Source organism: Amphibalanus amphitrite, unplaced genomic scaffold, assembly GCF_019059575.1.
Source record: "Amphibalanus amphitrite isolate SeventyFive unplaced genomic scaffold, NRLGWU_Aamphi_draft 000291F_arrow, whole genome shotgun sequence".
NCBI lineage: Eukaryota > Metazoa > Arthropoda > Thecostraca > Balanomorpha > Balanidae > Amphibalanus > Amphibalanus amphitrite.
Window position 1 is genome coordinate 41,098 of NW_024881786.1, and position 17,793 is coordinate 58,890.

At 52.9% G+C, this 17,793-nt stretch overlaps 1 protein-coding gene across 2 annotated transcripts in view; it reads left to right on the top strand.

The window, feature by feature from the left end:
- LOC122387607 (vascular endothelial growth factor receptor 1-like) overlaps window positions 1–17,793 on the top strand; it is a 43,680-nt gene that overhangs the window by 9,395 nt on the left and 16,492 nt on the right. Inside the window, exons 1-7 of one of the 2 annotated variants that reach the window (XM_043377948.1) lie at window positions 5,389–5,773; window positions 6,174–6,313; window positions 13,634–13,711; window positions 14,045–14,153; window positions 14,483–14,613; window positions 16,215–16,368; window positions 16,652–16,809. In XM_043377948.1, the coding sequence (XP_043233883.1) occupies window positions 5,713–5,773; window positions 6,174–6,313; window positions 13,634–13,711; window positions 14,045–14,153; window positions 14,483–14,613; window positions 16,215–16,368; window positions 16,652–16,809 (831 nt within the window). In that variant the 5' untranslated portion in view covers window positions 5,389–5,712. Of the gene's footprint in view, window positions 1–5,388; window positions 5,774–6,173; window positions 6,314–13,633; window positions 13,712–14,044; window positions 14,154–14,482; window positions 14,614–16,214; window positions 16,369–16,651; window positions 16,810–17,793 lie in introns of those variants that run through there. The other variant, XM_043377947.1, reaches the window with a different exon arrangement.

The following is a 17,793-nucleotide window of genomic DNA, read 5'->3' on the forward strand; positions in this document are numbered from 1 at the left end:
GCTCAGCCGGCGGCCGGGCGAAATCACTGAACACAGTAAGATGCAAATATTACCTAAAACCACTCATGACTGAATTTCAACACCAGGCGCCACTCCATTTACTAATTAAATTGGGCTCGGTGCCACAATCCCCGGCCACCCACGTCCCACAGTCCCAAATATTAGCGCCGACGGCTCCTCCTGGTCCCCTTTGGTGACCCGTTCCCAGACGGTGGTCCGAGGGGCAGCGACCGACGTCTGCGCGGGGTACCTACTACCTACTAGAGATGTCAATCGGGTACCTACCAACAGCTTGGTATACCGATACCAAACCGATACCAACTTGGTATTTGGTATTTCAATCCTCCTATATTTTTTTTTTATAAATTTAGTTCGAATGTCTGAATGGACGGATTGACAGAGCCGGAGCCCACGCTAAGCAGAGCTTGTTGCGTAGACCCCGACCCCTACCGTCCGATCGCGCAATTCCGGGTAACGGGAGAATTTAGATGCCAAAGTTTAACGTGCCCTTCCAAGCCGGACACGGCCTGTCCCACTCAACTGACTTCAACTGGCTGCGGCTGCTCCCACCAACCGCAGACCATCCCCGTCAGGAGTCTCAAATATCGAGCGCCGGAGCGTCTCGAACCCGGGCTCTCACTACCGGGAGTCCAATGCTCTACCAACTGAGCTACGGGACAGGCCAATATTTGGTATGTTGTCGGTATTATGAACCCTCACTAATATATAAGAGGGCAGAGGCTTATAAATTGGTATAGATTTGGTATTTGCCTAAGGTTCCTAGGTTGGTTCGGTTTCGGCATTTCCTCACCGTTTTGGTTGGTATTTGGTTTGGTATCGGTATTCCGATTTTCTGTAATTGACATCACTAGTACCTACCGATCGACCGGAGGACCCTGGTTTGGGTAACCGCAGTGTCTCAACAACAGCCGTCCTTCCGATAGGGGTAACTGCTCTCCGCTCACCGCTGGTCGCCGAAAGAGGATGGCGTTGGGGGCCTGGGTTAGGCTGACACTTTAGCCAATTTGTGTGCTATGCTGTGGTGAAGGGAAAGCGTCATGCCCGGATGACGTCGTCACCCTCGGTTACCAAGAAGTGTCCGATGGGAGTGAAAAGACGCCCGATCCCCATTTTGGCCGATGCTGCTCCACTCCCTCTCGCAGTCGCTCCACAATAATTACGTTACGCAATCGATTACGACCCGCTTACCCTGACGTGGTTCCTCCGTTTCTGCTATCGACAATGCTCTGCGCAGTTAGGGGCAGAGTGCCCGTGATGTTTCCTCTGGGTGAGGCACTGCACCGGTCCGGCACGTTACCCTATCGAAGTCGGGTCGCGGGCTTTGGTGATTTTGGTATACCGATACCAAAACGATACGAACTCGGTATTTGGTATTTAAAACCAAATGCACTTGGTATTTTGTTGGTATTTTGAGGCTCAACTGATGTAAAAGATGCTCTGAAGCTGGTAAAAAGTTGGTTTTCCTATCACGTTTACAAGTTGGTTTAGCTCTATGTATTTTCCCATTGTTAGGTATTTGATTTGCTATTGATGTCCAAATTGTCTGTGCTTGACATCACTACAGTGGTGCCACTACCACGCCACTGAAATATCACACGAGGATGACCAATCCCGAGATGAAATGAGCTCAATAGCCCACCGGCTCAGCGGTCGTATTTAGTGGATAGCACATTCTGATTTCTGACGTTAAACTGTCTACCTATGCGAGAAATTGTCATATACCTATGTAGGTACGACACCTATACCCAGCAGGAGTCGATGTGCCATCGTGAGCCTATAGTCTGGCATCCTGCAGGTCCTGCACTCTCGACACCAGACCACAACTAAAACGTATATGCTATGTCATCGAGCGGCCGGAGGGAACTGCTGCCATACAGCCATCAAAGTCGGTGGACGTGGCTGGACAACGGCTGCCTCCCTGTATATGGGACAACGGCTGTCTCCCTGTAAATGGGACAAAGGCTGTCTCCCTGTATATGGGACAACGGCTGTCTCCCTGTAGCGGAGGCAGCGGCTGTCTCCCTGTAGCTGAGGCAGCGCGGCTGCCTCCATGGGACTTAGGTAGCGGCTGTCTTTAACGGCAGCTGAGACAACGGCTGGTTCTCTGTAGCTGAATAGGCGGCTGTCTCCCTGAGACTGAGGCAGACGCTTTCTTTCTGTAGCCGAGACAACATCTGTCGCCCTGTTGCTGAGACAGCGGCTGTCTCCATGGGAGGCAGCGGTTGTCTCAGTGGGACTTAACCAGCGGCTGTCTCCCTGAGGCCTGAGACTGAGGCAGCGGCTGTCTCCGTGGCCGGTACGCAGCGGCTGTCTCCCTGAGGCCTGAGACTGAGGAAGCGGCTGGCTCCCTGAGACTGAGGCAGCGGCTGTCTCCGTGGCCGGTACGCAGCGGCTGTCTCGCGGCTGTCTCTGTAGGGCTGAGGCAACGGCCGTCAAATCCAGAGGCGGAGACGTCTTTCTCCCTGTAGCTGAGGCAGTGGCTGTCTCTCTGCATGGCTATTCGGCACTCGGAATGATACACCTCACCAGCTTATTGAGGTGCAAATGATTTAGAAAAGTGGCTGCAGCATGGCTCGGTGACTCAGGCGAGCTGTGGTAGCGACATATCCCGACTGCCGAGCCACAGTATTGTGTCGCGCGGCGGCGCCCCGTCTGAATCAGTGCCCTGTGTGTGTGAGCTGTCGGCCGGCCGTGCGCGGTCTCTCGTTAGCCCGCGGCGGCGCCCCAGTGAGTCACCGCCTCCCATTGAGGCGCCTCCAACGACAGCGCGGTGGCCTCCGTGCTTCGCGTGCGCGGGTGAGGGGCGGCAGAACCGGTTACCGGACTGACGAGCTCGCATCACATGGAGCGCCCGGCCAACGTGACGCTGCCGGTCGTGGCTTGATGAAAGAGACTTAGGTAGTTGAACACCGGCAGGCTGGAAGGGGCAGCTTCGTCCAGACTCGTTATAAAAGATTCTGAGAAAAGATTATCGGTGATGCCGAAGATTTCTGATGGCAGCCTTGGCCTGCTAAGAATACCAAGGGCATGTGAAACTAACAATGTGGTGATATTATTTGGCATGTGCTATACATTTTCATTAAGCCTGGTAACTTCATGCAGGCGGATTGCACGGAGCGAAGCAGTGCGGCCCTATCAGATAGTGTGCACTGTGCAGGGTGCTGAGCGCAGAGCACAGTCTGTGTGTCTGCTCTGCCCTTCCAGCCCGTCTCTCTGTGCTCACACCTCTGAGTGAATCAGCCATGGCTGCCATGAACCGCGGTCAGGCGATCAGAGGGCGGCGGTCAGACGGCGATCAGAGGGCGGCGATCAGAGGGCGGCGATCAGAGGGCGGTCAGAGGCGATCAGAGGGCGGTCAGACGGCTCCTTCCCATCCGGACTATTCCGCATGCTGCATGCATCATCATTCATCACCATCAGTAGCTATCCCGACTTCTGTAATCTACAGCTGTATGCACATTGCACAGGAGCGAGCTATAGACCACCGTATGTCGTCTGGTCCTCCTGTGTGTCCCGGGGGACCACCTGTCCCTCTGGATCCGACACTCCGGAGCTGGGGGGTGACCCTGGACCAGCAGCGCCGGACGGCCGGCCCGGTACACGCGGAGCTCCTGCAGTCCTCCTGGGACGAAGCCCCGAGATAAGGACCGACTGACACTGCAGTTCCTCGACAGGAAGGAAATGAGCAACAGACCAGTGTCCACGACGCGGGCCGCAATGAATGGTCAATGAGGCTGCGCTTTGTATCCGGATTTTGGCCACGGATTTCCTCGGCGTGACTTATTCTCTGACTTACTGTGACGGGTCATCTGCACTCAGCGACGCGTCACTTATGGACAAAGGAGCATCTTTCTGCACATATGATACCATGAATCTGTATGCAGTTCATGATGCATTGGTGTTTCGGGCTATACGATTGTCGAGTGCCTACTCTCATTTATCAGCATGCAATTGTTTGATGTAGTAAGCCGCAAAGAAAAATATTATTTCCCCTGGACTTTTGCAATACCCTTAGCCTGATAACTGGGCCCCATTCCCTGACATGGCACCCTAATTCCCTTTTCGACAAAATAAGTCCTTCCACAAAACAACTCTGTTTCGATAAATTTATTTGTTTTCCTATATAACGGTTTAAATAACTCCTCATAATATGTGCATTGTGCAATAGTCAATACATTAGCTTTTAATGATATATATTTGTTCAAGCTCCCTTTTAAATCTCAAGGAATTCAAGGAGGTGAAGAGCTTAAAAAGGTAAGGCATAAACCGTGATTGTCATTTGAAATAGATATATAAGGTCTGGTTCACTTATGAAGACCATAGGTAGGTAGGTATACCAAAGGCCGTGCCGGCGCTGGAGTCGTTTCGCCTCACAGTCACAAGAATGTAGACAAAAGCGGATACAGATAACCTGCTTGGATTTTCGGAGACACAACCACAGATTCTCCTCTCGTATGTGCCCGTTCGCTAATCGCCAAATAACTTGGAAAACTCATACCCAAACTGCCTCCACCCGATGAGTGGTGCCGATGTGCAGTTTGTGCACAGTGAACAGCGGTGCTGTGTGGGTAGACAAATCAGCATGGCAGCTCCGTATTTCCAAATAAAGCGTGTCATGCAGTGACGTGTGGTGTGATCGTCCGGTGGTGTCACCGTCCCGGGTCCCATCAGTGCGGCGTTTCCGGCGCACCTGGTGGGACCGGCGGGACTCGCTGTGCACCGGCGGGACTCGCGGTGGGACGGGCGGGACTCGCGGTGCACCGACGGGCCGTCCTGCCGCGCCGCGCGCGCCGCTATCGGGGCTCGGAGGGGGGCGTGTTTGCACTTCTCCGGTACAGAGTCCAACAGGTCGCTGTGGTGCCATCTTTCACTTCCGTCCGCGCGCCGTCTGATATGGCCAAGAGAGAGCCGCCAGTCAGAAAACGTCTCACTCCCTGGGGCGCTGTCATTTGCTGGCTATCCTCAGTAACTTCAGTATCCTCCGCTGCGTCAAAGATACCTACCGCTGTGGCATAATTATGAAGCGGGCAAGGTTGTTTCTTCCTATTCTTTTTGTCAGTGAACTGAACCGAGCATTACACTACCCAACTTTACCGATTGAAATATTTAAGATATTGCTCGTGGTAGAGACCTCTGCCATCGAGGCTACACCACTTATGTAACCACCATCCCAGGAAGCCGATAAGAGCACCGTTAGCGCTACTTCTGCCCGAGTGTCGCGCCCGTGACAAGGTCGGATGTGCGCCGGGGTCGGCCGCGCGGCCCACGCAGTTCCTCCGGACCAGCGCTGACGTCACGGACAGTTCTTCCGGGCGATATTGCGCACCGGAAACGGTCTGATAGAGGGCGGCCACGGCCACTCACTCCGGGACAGTCGGGGTGCCGCGGGAGGGCGGCCACGGTCACACACCCCGCGGGTCGGACGAGGTGGTGCCGACACAGCCGCGGCGGGTCGGAGCGCTGCTGCGGTGTGATTTGGTCCGCTGAGTGTTGTGGTCGGGTGCGCTGAGGCGCCGCGCGATCTTGCTTCATCACGCTGTTTGTGAGCACAGCGGAGGTGGTATATACGAGTGACTGTTGACTGCGCCGGACTGGTGAGGTCTGATAGCCGCCCGAGTGAGGCTCGCTGCACGGGTGCCCATTCCGAGCGCCGGCTGCCGACCGAGTTGTCTCAGACGTCAGGGCGCCGCCATGTGGTCGAGACTGCCTGTGCGCGTGCTCTCCGGCCTAGTGCTGGTGGCTATCCTGCCAGGTAGGTAACAGGGTTCCAGCCCATGAAGGCTGCTCCCATCTCCCTGCTGCTTGTCCTTCCGGCCCTCGACCCTTTTTCTAACGTTCTGTTGGGCCTCGCATGGCTAACAGTTTCCTGTTTCCTGGTCGTTGACCTCTGTGGTCAGGCAGACAGCACCTCCATCAGGTGCAGTCCCTGCTGTCCTTTACAGGCAGATGGTGCCTGGTTAAATATCCCGTTACAGGCAGCTGGTGACTTATTCTACGTCCCGTTACAGGCAGCTGGTGATTGGTTCTACGTCCCGTTACAGGCAGCTGGTGATTGGTTCTATGTCCCGTTACAGGCAGCTGGTAACTGCAGTTCTATGTCCCGTTACAGGCAGCTGGTGACTGGTTATGACTGGTTCTGTGTGCTGTTGCAGGCTCGCTGCAGCTGGTGCGTTACCAGCCGCCCCGACTGATGCCCGCTGACCGGGACATCGTCATCGAGCCGGGCGGCACGCTGAGAGTGCGCTGCGAGGGCAACCACCCCGTCACCTGGAACTACTCGTCACTGGCCAGGGTAGGTTGCCGTCCGTCACCCATCAGGGTAGGTCCGCGTCCGGTCCCCCACCCACCAGGGTATAGGATATAGGTCCGCCGCCCGATAGGGTAGGTCCGCCGCCCACCAGGGATAGGTCCGCCGCCCACCAGGGATAGGTCCGCCGCCCGACAGGGTGGGGCTGCCGCCCGACAGGGTAGGTCCGCCGCCCGACAGGGTGGGGCTGCCGCCCGACAGGGTGGGGCTGCCGCCCGAGGGTATAGGACAGCCAGAGGAGGCCCGGCTGGTAGGGTATATGTAGGTCCGCCGCCCGACAGGGAGTGTCTGAAAAAGTGAATCGGTGTGTCGTCCACCAGGCAGGGTCCAGGGAAGTGTTAATGCATGGACGATTTCCTACCGATACATTTTAGCAAAAATCAGAAGATTGCAGCTCAAAGCTGTGCATAATGTGATTTTCCTGTTTTATCCTCTTTAAGGCTAAAACTCTTGAAACAGCCGATCCTAGCAATATTGTATAACTCACTCGAGACACATCCGATCCATGGCGCGGTGTACCGCTGCCCTGGCGTTTCAGCTATCCGTGTAGTAGTGCTGTACCTCGCTGATCCGGGGAACAGCGCTGTACCTATACCTTGCTTACCAATTTAGGCACCCTTTGGGTCGTTGTTTCTCTCAGTTCTGCAGAGCTGCGGCCTGCGCAGAGAGGTAGGCCTTGGCCCGATGGACGTCCAGCCAACGGGACGCGTGCATGTGAAGCGGGCATGGAGTATGTTCCACACTCCACAGTATAGTGTAGTTTATAGTTTATACATAACTAAATGAGTTGACAGTTTAAGGCCACATTAATTTTGCTGCGACACCCTCAAGCGATCTGCAAGAAGTCGACAAGGTTACTGAATGGCTGACCGGGAAGTGATACTTCAGTTTATTTTTAGTTTGCGCCTTGCATTTTTATTTGTTTAATGCGGTAGAAAAGTAAGTAAAAATAGTTAGCTGGTGAAGGCGCAATAACGAATGAGGTTATCGGGTAATGGCTGCCGGGGCCGGGAGCCGTATTTAGAGCATGCTGTTAAAAGTCTGTGAAGTAGGGGAGAGCGGGGTCAAATGTAACACGGGGCAATTATAACAGTGTTAATAATTCATAAACTTACCAATAGAATGAGCTGATGTTAAGACCGAAAATGCGTAATTCTATGCTGCCATTCCCAACGGAGTTTGAAGCGAAAGTGCCGGGTATGTCGATGGCTGTGCACAGTAATGCGTTTTTGAGGGCATTTTGTAAATTTTATGCCGATATATTTGATTAGCTCATTCCCGCCATTGAAAAGCTATCGACTTCAGACTTTGTGTAAGCGTTGACAGGGTTGTTGTCCATAAATTGAAAGCATTAAATGCTGTATATGCAACATCTTTTTGCGCCAGTTTCGTCTAATAGCCGCGACGGGGACAATTGTAACATTTTTGCAGGGGTCAAATGTAACAGGTTATAGGTCAGTGGCCATTAGGTCAAGGTCGTCAAATTTTCAAGGGAGATGAAACATTGCTAGAAATAAGAGAACTGTAGATTTTGTCTCAATCGGCAGCTTTTTACGCGATTTATTTGCGAAAAACCGAGGGAGAAGAGGTCCATCCAACCCCTCTAAAAGTGCGAGGTTTTAAGCCTTTTTCCTGAGAAGAACCGTACCTACCAAGTCTGGGAAGATGAACAAGTGTTCAATACTTTTATTAAATCAAAGTTTTGGAAAGAAATTGTGTTGCTGTAGCCTGCAAGTTAGCATGTTACAATTACCCCGGGTGGTGTTGCTTTTGATCCCGCATCTGGGGTGAATTGTAACAGCTGAACTGACTTTTTCGGACAACAATTTTGACCCGAAAAAGATGTTATTTCGGAAATGTTTTAACTGCATTTTAAAGACAAAACATCATAGTTTCTGAAAATAAAAGAAAGAGGTTTATAACTGCAAACATGTTTGCACCAGATGATGAAATGCAAAAAATGTTACCATTGACCCCGTTCTCCCCTAGCACCCATTAAAACATTTGTGTTTACTAACACACGAACGACAGAGTGCGATTAGAGTCCTTCATTGGTCAAATTTTATCTCCTTTTCCTAACGCCTCTCTCTCTCTCTCTCCCTCTCTCTCTCTCTCGTGTCTACGCCTGGTGTTCCTGGTTCTGGCCGTGCGTCTATCCGCGGCGCTCGGACGTAGACTAATCGGTGACCTGACATGACCTCCCTCAGAGCCAGCCGGAAGGACGGTCTGCGCTCGCTCGTATGCCGCATCAGACCGATTTCGTGGTAAGCCGAGCTGGCCAGGACTGTAGATAATGACGTCAAAGCTGGGCGCCCGAAGGAGCCTGCCTGCCACTGTCCGTCCATTGTCCGCCTGCCGTGCACACATAATTCGGGAGCTGCATGCGGTAACCGGTAGTCCAGTCTCGGCAAACTCGACGCTAACATCACGCCAAATGTATTTTGCGGAGCTAATAACGCTGTCGCCGGCTACAGTTGGCCGGGTGGTGCGCTCCACTTCGTGTACAGATAAGTGCGATAGCTGCATGGTGACATTACATGCTGCTTAGTGTCGACATTGCGATACCTCAACACGATGGGACTCGTAGATTCTTAGGCATGCTTATAGAGTTACACCCACAACGCTCTAATATCTGTCACTTCAATGTTTTAACGTTACAATCTTCATTTGGTGTTTCTCCTCAAAACATGATTTTTAGACAATGCGGGCATATGCATGATGACTAATGAGTTATGACCTTGGAAAACATCTTTTGTTATATTTGTTTACAGCTGTTTGTACTTACGCTGTATGCCTGCAATTAATATGCATCTGGTGCAATACATAGTTGCATTTTTATCGTCCAGACACCAGTTGCATGTCGGCCTACTCAGCAGTTTTGAGTTTAACGCTATTAAAGCATGTGCTATTATTTCATTTACTTATGTTTTGCGAAAATCGCGACTTTTATGGATGGCTGTTCGGCTAAAATAAGCAAAACGTGTGGTTTGTCACGGTTCTTTTATCAAAGGACGATAACATCCGGCCGCAAGTCCGTTAAGAATTTGAACTTTACTTGATAAGAGTGAAATAAATAGCCGTGTATACTGCGCGGTACGACTGCCACATCGTTAGAACTTAGAACACACCTTGAATGACCACAGTAAGGTTGATATGTAGGCCTGTATGCATTGTGTATGATGTATTATGCTGTGTATTTGTAGTTACCAATGAACAATAATGCTAGGCTCACTTTTGCTGTGATTTAGCACAAGTCTTTACGCTTGTGCTAATTCGGTGCTGATATTAGGACTGTTAGGCCGTATACATTTGGCATGTGGGCTGTAGCCTACGCATCGCAGTGTGCCATTACTGGCTCGCTCCGTCATGGAACACCTACACCGTCATACCGCCGCGGCTGAGGCCCAGGTATATCGTGTGTCCGCGGTTTTGTGGCAGTTTCGCTGCACCCTCTGGCCTCTACACGCTGGCATAGATGATACCCATTTATCGCCACTCTCCGGCTTCACGCTCGGCTTATGTGGTTTCATGTTCTACCCATGGCACAGCACACACCAGTTCACCCAACCCGCCACAGTGCGCGGCTGTAGTGCGGATAAGTGGGCGGGCGCTGAGGGTCTCCTCCCTACTCCAGCTATAGGTGTCCTGGTGCGACCGGCCTCTGCTGTATCCCGAGGGTTTTCAACTGGTGACCACTGACCGGGCAGCGAGCTGCAGGCGCAAGCCGTGAATCACTGGAGACTGTAGAGGACCTATGAGGCATCGGACATACGCTGTCTGCTAAACGCTGAAAATGGGAAACTCGGCACCCTTATTGTTCAGCCGTCGCAGGGATTTACTAGCCTCGGTAATCAGTCCGCCGTGTGCCTTTCGCGATCCGCCGAAACGGCGACGAGCTGCCATGTGTAATATGAGGCGAGGGGCTGGCTGGCTGACTGGTGTTGGCAGGTATGCGCCCGTGTCAGGTTCGCTCGCTGTGTGACCTCAGCTGCCTGCACTGCGGTGATGACGTCACCTGGGAGTGGGGGGGGGGGCGGGTATACGGTGACCCGCCGCCGTGGGACCCTACCCTATGCGACTGCTCCCAGCCCGCGCCGCGGAGCAGCTCTGGGGGCGATGGAGACGGAGAGCCAGATGAACAGATGGCTACCCAGGATCCCACCGTGCAGGAATGCCAAACATCTGTGATCGAGCGGCTTACGGGCAGTGCCTGCCGCGATAGGCGACTGGCGTGCGATCGTCTGTCCGTCCAGTTCTCACGGTCCTGGGCGAGTAAAGTAGGTCTTCCGCCGAGGCCGAGGGTTCAGTGGCTTTACCCAGTACTGGTCGTGGTCAGGATGAAAGTGTTCACCAGTGAACCCACAGCGGCGCACGGCAGTTACTGGAACGAGCGATTCCGCAGGCGTATCGCACGTATCTGCATACAACGCTGGCATATTGGCACGCACCGCGCCTCCGTCAGGAGCGCAGGCCGTGCGTTTGCAGTCTGAGATCGACAGGGCATGCCATGGATCCGTACCGGCAGTGGGTGCATAGGCCGTACGAATACTGGAAACTGGGCAATGCAAATGTCCATAATTCACTGACGGTATATTGGTGTAATGCAGCTGGTGCCGTATGTACGGGCCTACCGTACACAGTTTGGCACTCTCATTAACGGACGGCTCATAACTCACCGATCCAATGGATCGTTTGCGGATTAAGTCACAGATGATCTATTACCTGTGATAGCCTGGCGCCACTGCCGTGTACAAATGGCAGGCATAACGGCCTTGTGCGGGGTTCACAGTGTAGATTCATCTATGGAATATCGGCAATAACACTCGCTGTCGCTCTGAGACACGACTAATAACATCTCCGACGTTCTCCACCGTGTGGGCTCTGGCGGCTATTTGTAGCTACAAATACAAATACAGGGCTACAAATAGCCCTGCAGGCCGACCGCGCGCGAGGGGCTGGGGGAGGCCGGAGGGGCCTGGAATTGAGACTTGTTGACGCTGCCTCTGAGCTGCGAGGGCTCCGAGCTCAGTGCAGTTACTGACGTCATGTGATAGCACCCGGTCGCGCCTCAGGCGGCGGCATTGGTGGAGCATGACTGGGCGCTCTGACCTCAATAACCTCCGGCAGGGCATCCTGACCTCGGGGGAGAGGTGTGAGAGCGATAGAGGTGAGCAGCGCCCGGCGGCCACCGTGGTCCGGCGGGTAGGTCCTCGTTGAGCCACCCACGGATCGCTCCGATAGGCCGGTAACCATTTTCACGATGCTTTAGTCACATTTGGTGCGATTTGGTCAAATCAAGCTCATATTTGATTCTCAGTAGTTTCCAGCACTACTGGCACGCTTGGCACTAGTTGCTTATCTATCTGATTTATCGATATTTCAGATATTATTTTCGATTGAAACATTGAAACAAATTCATGATATGAACATATTTAGGTACTGTTTTTAAAAGAGGTTTGGTTAGATTTGGTCCAGTTCGGTCCATTTGCTAGATAACCCTTGAAAACGGCTTTAAGCCGCGTGGTGGATAGAGACCGTGACCTCAATGTCAAGGGCAGACACAGTGGCAGGCTGATCAGGGCCATTAAGGGCAATGGCACGCTTTAGATCATCATAGTTCATACTGTGTCTGGCGCAAAGAAAGGTCTTTAAAAATTAATCACATCTTGTGGTGACCAAACAGTTCACGTGCTTCTACGTTCATTTTGAAATAGCTGCAGCCCTCTAATCACGTTACAATTAATAAGCAAAGTTATAGAAAAGGTAAGATAAGATTCAATAACATGAATGGTCAGATTGTGCATAGGTAACCTGGGCGTACCGTTAATGTAAAAAGAAAAAAATACGACCGTTAACTGTTATAATGCAAGCGTTCAATGGTTTGTAATGCGGTTCTAATTTGCTGAACATGCGATCACTATGCCATTTTTTGTTGCAGTTTATGGGCCCTCGTTGTTGTTTTTTTGCGTTGCAGCCACCAGTAGCGGCGGAACACCTTCAATCAGGGGGGGGGGGGGCACTGCCGACTTTTGGTCCCATTCTTTCCATGCAACGCCCATAGGGCTTAGGGCTAATGTTAAAATGCCAAAATCAAAGGGGGGGTACGGTGCCCCGGTGCCCTCCCCGTTCCGCCGCCTATGGAGCCACATGTCCGCGGCCGGCCGTGTGTCTGGCGACAAGCCGAATCACTATTGCACCCGCTCGGCCGTCCGGCCACCCGCTCCTCTCTCCCCCCCCCCCCCGCAGTGAACCGAGCGACATCACCCCCGGCCACCCACTCCCCCCCCCCCGCTCTGGAGACGGCTGTGGGTCCCCGACATGAAACCGGCGTGCCAGTGCACAAGATGTGAAAACAGCCGCAATCTGCGAGCGTTTACTGCTATGAACTGCAACGCATTAGATGACTACCATTCTCGCCGAAGTATCTGACTCCATTTCGTAAAACGCTGCTCTGATTCATATCGCTATCGCTCTTTCCTGTCATGTGTCGCAGCTTTTTTTACGACGTTTACCTACCTTTGATTGCGCGTTGCGCAATGTGTGTCTAAATAGCGCCACATCACGATACACAGAATAGGTATACATGCCTACCGATCTACCTACATACGTGTACCTACTGCATGATATAGCTAACAAAACATTAGGCATTCGGCCAGCTTAGTTTATCTCCAGAATCAGTCGTATGTGTTAGCTAGTACATAGGCCTATACAATTTCACTGGGTTAGGTATACCTAATGTATTATAGCATTGTACATACAAGATGACTACAATATCTGAAGCCTTCAATGTGAAAAACGACGGTTCACATGCCTACCTAGCGTGCTAAAACTGATATAGGAGTTAGGAATGCTCATCTTAGTCTGTAGTCAGCAGTCCGTCCTACACGGTTTTACAAATACCTATAGCTATAACGGTTAACAGCTAGTAATTAGGTAGATAAGTAAATCCCTGAATCATGCTGTGTTGAAGGGCGGCTATTCCCACGCCGCCTTCCCTCGATCTGGAATCACTCTGCACGCCGCCTCTCCGTGGAGCTCGGAAAACTGGAACCCTGATCTGACCGGGGCCATTCCCGAACCGGATACTCAGGCAGACACCTCCCCGTCCCCACTGCCGGGCGGTAAAACCTCTGAACATCTCTGTACGCCGGGCGTGACCCTCGTATAGTCAGCGGCGCAATGGACCCCGTGAGTCGGCCGCTCGCCGGCTCGCCGGCTCCCGGCTCCCGGCTCCCGGCTCCGGGCTGGTGGCGGGGACGGGCGCTCCTCTGGTGACCTGACTGACACCCACCGGGCTCTCTGCAGGACATCGCTGACCGAGTAACCATCACGGACGGCACCAAGCAGGACAACCCCGAGTTCCCCTACGTCTCCCACATCGAGGTGAGCGTGCCGCCCAGCCTGCACGCAGCTTTAGGATGCGGTCGAAAGTGGACAAAAGCGCTTCATCAGTTTTAATTACACGATCGGTTTTAATTACGTTTTCTAAGGGTAAGTCAAAATTATAGATACTTTTAACAACCACTTTGGAATGAAGTTGCAAAGTATATTATTTAAAAGTCTATACTCTATAGATACTTCATGCGCTGCTTCTAATGTTTTCGAATGTCGTCACATCGGAAGATGACGTCTATCCCTCGCTGTATAGATGCTGCCGTGTAGTGCCCCCACACTGGCTGTGGCGACCGTTGACGTTGGTTGCTGTCGCGCCGGCAGATTCGAGACGTGACGTTTCTGGACGTGGGCTACCAGAGCTGCCACTTCGTGGGCACCACGTCCATGGAGGCGCGTCAGAACGTCACCCAGGTGTACCTCTTCGTCAACGGTGAGCGACGGCCGGCCGTCAATCATGTGATGAATAAAGTGGAATAGTCTCATGCAAAAGTGGAAACAATTATAAGGGCCTGTTTGCGTCGCATTGATGGAGATAGGTGATGATATTAAAGGAAAACATCACTCTGAATTGTGATAATTTCGAGGATTTATGGATCATCGTAACTACTATTGATGGATTTGTACTTTGTGCTTTCTTATTCCCGGCGGATGTACTAAGTCGGTTGTCACGCCACTACATACTCGTAATGTAATTCGTTGGCTACCGCTGTATGATATGGTGGTGTGAAGTGTGACGCCGGGGTACCGGGGCGTCCGCAGACCCCGCCAACCTGCTGGTGAAGACCAGTGACATGGAGTTCATCACGGTGACGCAGAACCAGGAGGCCGTGCTGGCGTGTCGTCCCACCCACCCGGACGTGGCCGTCACCCTCTTCAAGGACGGCAGAGAGGTCAGAGAGAGAGAGAGAGAGAGAGAGAGAGAGAGAGAGAGAGAGAGAGAGAGAGAGAGAGAGAGAGAGAGAGAGAGAGGGAGGGAGAGAGAGAGAGGGAGGGAGAGAGAGAGAGGGAGGGAGAGAGAGAGAGAGGGGAGAGAGGGAGAGAGAGATAGAGAGGGCGGGGTCCGGTCACAGAGCGACGAGACCCAGAGATGGATGGAACATTCAGGCTGCGCAAAAAAAAAGTTTTGAGAAGTTTAGAGTTACTATGAGAAGTCAGGCCTTCTGGCATATAAAATCGTTCGGCACGACCAAGCAATACCTTCATCCCGAGCTTTTTTTTTTGGTAAATTCGGTAAAAGTTTGGTCTTTGTCTATGCCCGGGTACAAATAATAATTAAAGGTAGTGTGCCAGCTTTCCTGGACCGTATGGAGTTAATGGCCCAGATAAGGAGAACCGGATTTTTAGAACTTATCCATACCTTCAAAACTCATGGAAACGTCTTAAATTCTTCAAATTTTGAGTACCCCAGTGCGAAATTCGCCCCGACGGGTTGTCGGTCGTACCCCAACCACATTTCACACCACTATGAACAATAAATGCACACACTGAAATCGCTATTACCGATATGCTCATCCAATCAAGTTTCGATAAACCCGTTCATCATCATCTCCTGCGGTTTCGAACACGCCTGTTAGGTGGTGCGGTAGACCGCGCCCAAAGCCAGGGCCCCGGTAACGTGAGGTAGCCGAGTCGGGGCAGCGTGCGCTGACCCAAGCCGGGGCCGCGCGTCCTCCCGGTGTCATGTGATAGCCCGGGGCTGCCCGCGGGGATGCGGTAGACCGCGCCCAAAGCTGCGGCCCCGGCTTGGGTCAGCGCACGCTGCCCCGACTCGGCTACCTCACGTTACCGGGGCCCTGGCTCTGGGCGTGGCTTCTGCTCATACTTTGTGGTGCGGTGGTGGTGCGTCGGGCCGCGCGCTCTGACTTCGGCCAAGAAAAATGCGTCAGCTGATCATTGTCATTTCTGCCACTTGCGTGTGGTGAAATGGGGTCATAACTTAAGAGACGGCTTTTTCATATCAATTATTTTACATAAAATCATATTTCAAACCATAAATAATGTTCGACAGCCAAATAAAAGAAACAATACCAATACAGGCTTACAGTTTAAGGCTCGACATTGTGTTGTCTACGATTAGACAGCTGATAACTCATTCCCGTACGTCGTAACTCTATAATGACCTTTGCTTATTGTCACATGTGCGCCGCATTCGCGATTGTTGCCGACGCCTGTTTGCAGGTCAGCCCACTACAGTTGTTATACATATAGAAAAACCGATAAACTTTTAGGCGAAAAAGGCACTATTCCAGGCCCATTTTTGATTTTCTTTGCGATATTAGGTAAAAACAGAAGCTTCTTATTCTAGGAAAAATAAAATGGGAAATCTTTCAAAGGTGGCACACTACCTTTAATATTTACTGTAGAAACGCGTACTGATGAAGTCAGAGAACGGGAAACTGCTGCACCTTTCCTGTGAATTCCTTGGGTTGTCCCTGTATGAGTACACCCTCATGCGTATGACCTGACCGTTGGCCCGATGACCCGGTGGCAGGTCACGGACCTGGCGGCCCGCTACATGAACTACAAGCAGCGCGAGGGCTTCGTCATCTACTCGCCCGTGCTGACGTTCCATAACGGCATCTTCGAGTGTCGCGCCAGCAGGGACGGCGCCAGGGACAAGATGCAGATCTTCGTCCACTTCAACCGTGAGTGCCCCGACAGAGACGCGCGGGGCGGGCGCCACTGTGTGGGCTGGTCGTATGTGCTGTGAGCCGTGTGTCAGGTGCCTGCTATCCTGAACCTCCCATTTCGGGTAGATTCAGGCGATCGTGTATCCTACTTATACACGCTATCACCCTGGGTGGGCTACAGTCCTTTTTACCGACATATAATTTTGAGCTGTACCAGACCAGTATGTCCCTGTGTGTACTAATGTGTGACCCGGTGTGTATGTATTTGCACATAAGTAACCCGATGTGCGCGCCGCAGCCGCGTCGGACACGGTGCAGCAGCCGTGGATAAACGCTGAGGGCGCGCAGCACGCCTACCTGGGCGGCAACTTCACCCTCGAGTGTCGCGTCCACCACATGGCCGGCATCTTCCACACGCTGACCTGGAGCGTGCCCGGCACCAGCACCGGGCTCAAGGTGAGGCGGGACTCCAGCACCGGACTCAAGGTGAGGCGGGACTCCAGCACCGGACTAAGGTGAGGCGGGAGTCCGGCCGGACCCGGCACCAGCACCGGACTCAGGGTGAGGCGGGACTCCGGACCCGGCACCAGCACCGGACACAAGGTGAGGCGGGACTCCGGCACCGGACTCAAGGGGAGGCGGGAGTCTGGGCCAGGCACCGGCACCGGACACAAGGTGAGGCGGGACTCCGGCACCGGACTCGAGGTAATATGGGACATGTAAGTACGGCACCGTACTCAAGGTTGAAAGTACCAGGTTGAGGTAAAGTACTCAAGGTTGAAAGCTGAAATTAAGATGGAACTGTGACAGTTTCAGGGTAAGCTGGTGGAAGTCCGTGCCCAGCACTGGACTCAAGCAAAGGGTGGGGCCGTGTCCTCCAGCAATACAAGGCGCTTGCCTTGATCCAACCCAAAGCTTCTGTCAAACTTGCTACTCATTGTTACCTGATAATCTTGGCGCGCTGACAGATAACAGCCTGCCCTTATCTATTAACAACTCACAGTGTATGTGCATATAGACAGATACTTCAACCACTCGGTGTGTGTACCGCACCTATGTGATCTACCTGGCGCCGGCCTGAATCTGTGAGCCCTGTCACGCTCCTCCCCTCTATGACCCCCGCCTGTGACCCGTCTGTGACCCTCCCTGTGTCTGTGACCCCCTGTGACCCGTCTGTGACCCTCCTCTGTCTGTGACCCTCCCTCTGTCTGTGACCCTCCCTCTGTCTGTGACCCTCCCTCTGTCTGTGACCCTCCCTCTGTGACCCCTGTGACCCGTCTGTGGCCCCCTGTGACCCGTCTGTGGCCCCCTGTGACCCGTCTGTGACCCTCCCTCTGTCTGTGACCCCCTGTGACCCGTCTGTGACCCTCCCTCTGTGACCCGCCTGTGACCCGTCTGTGACCCTCCCTCTGTCTGTGACCCTCCCTCTGTCTGTGACCC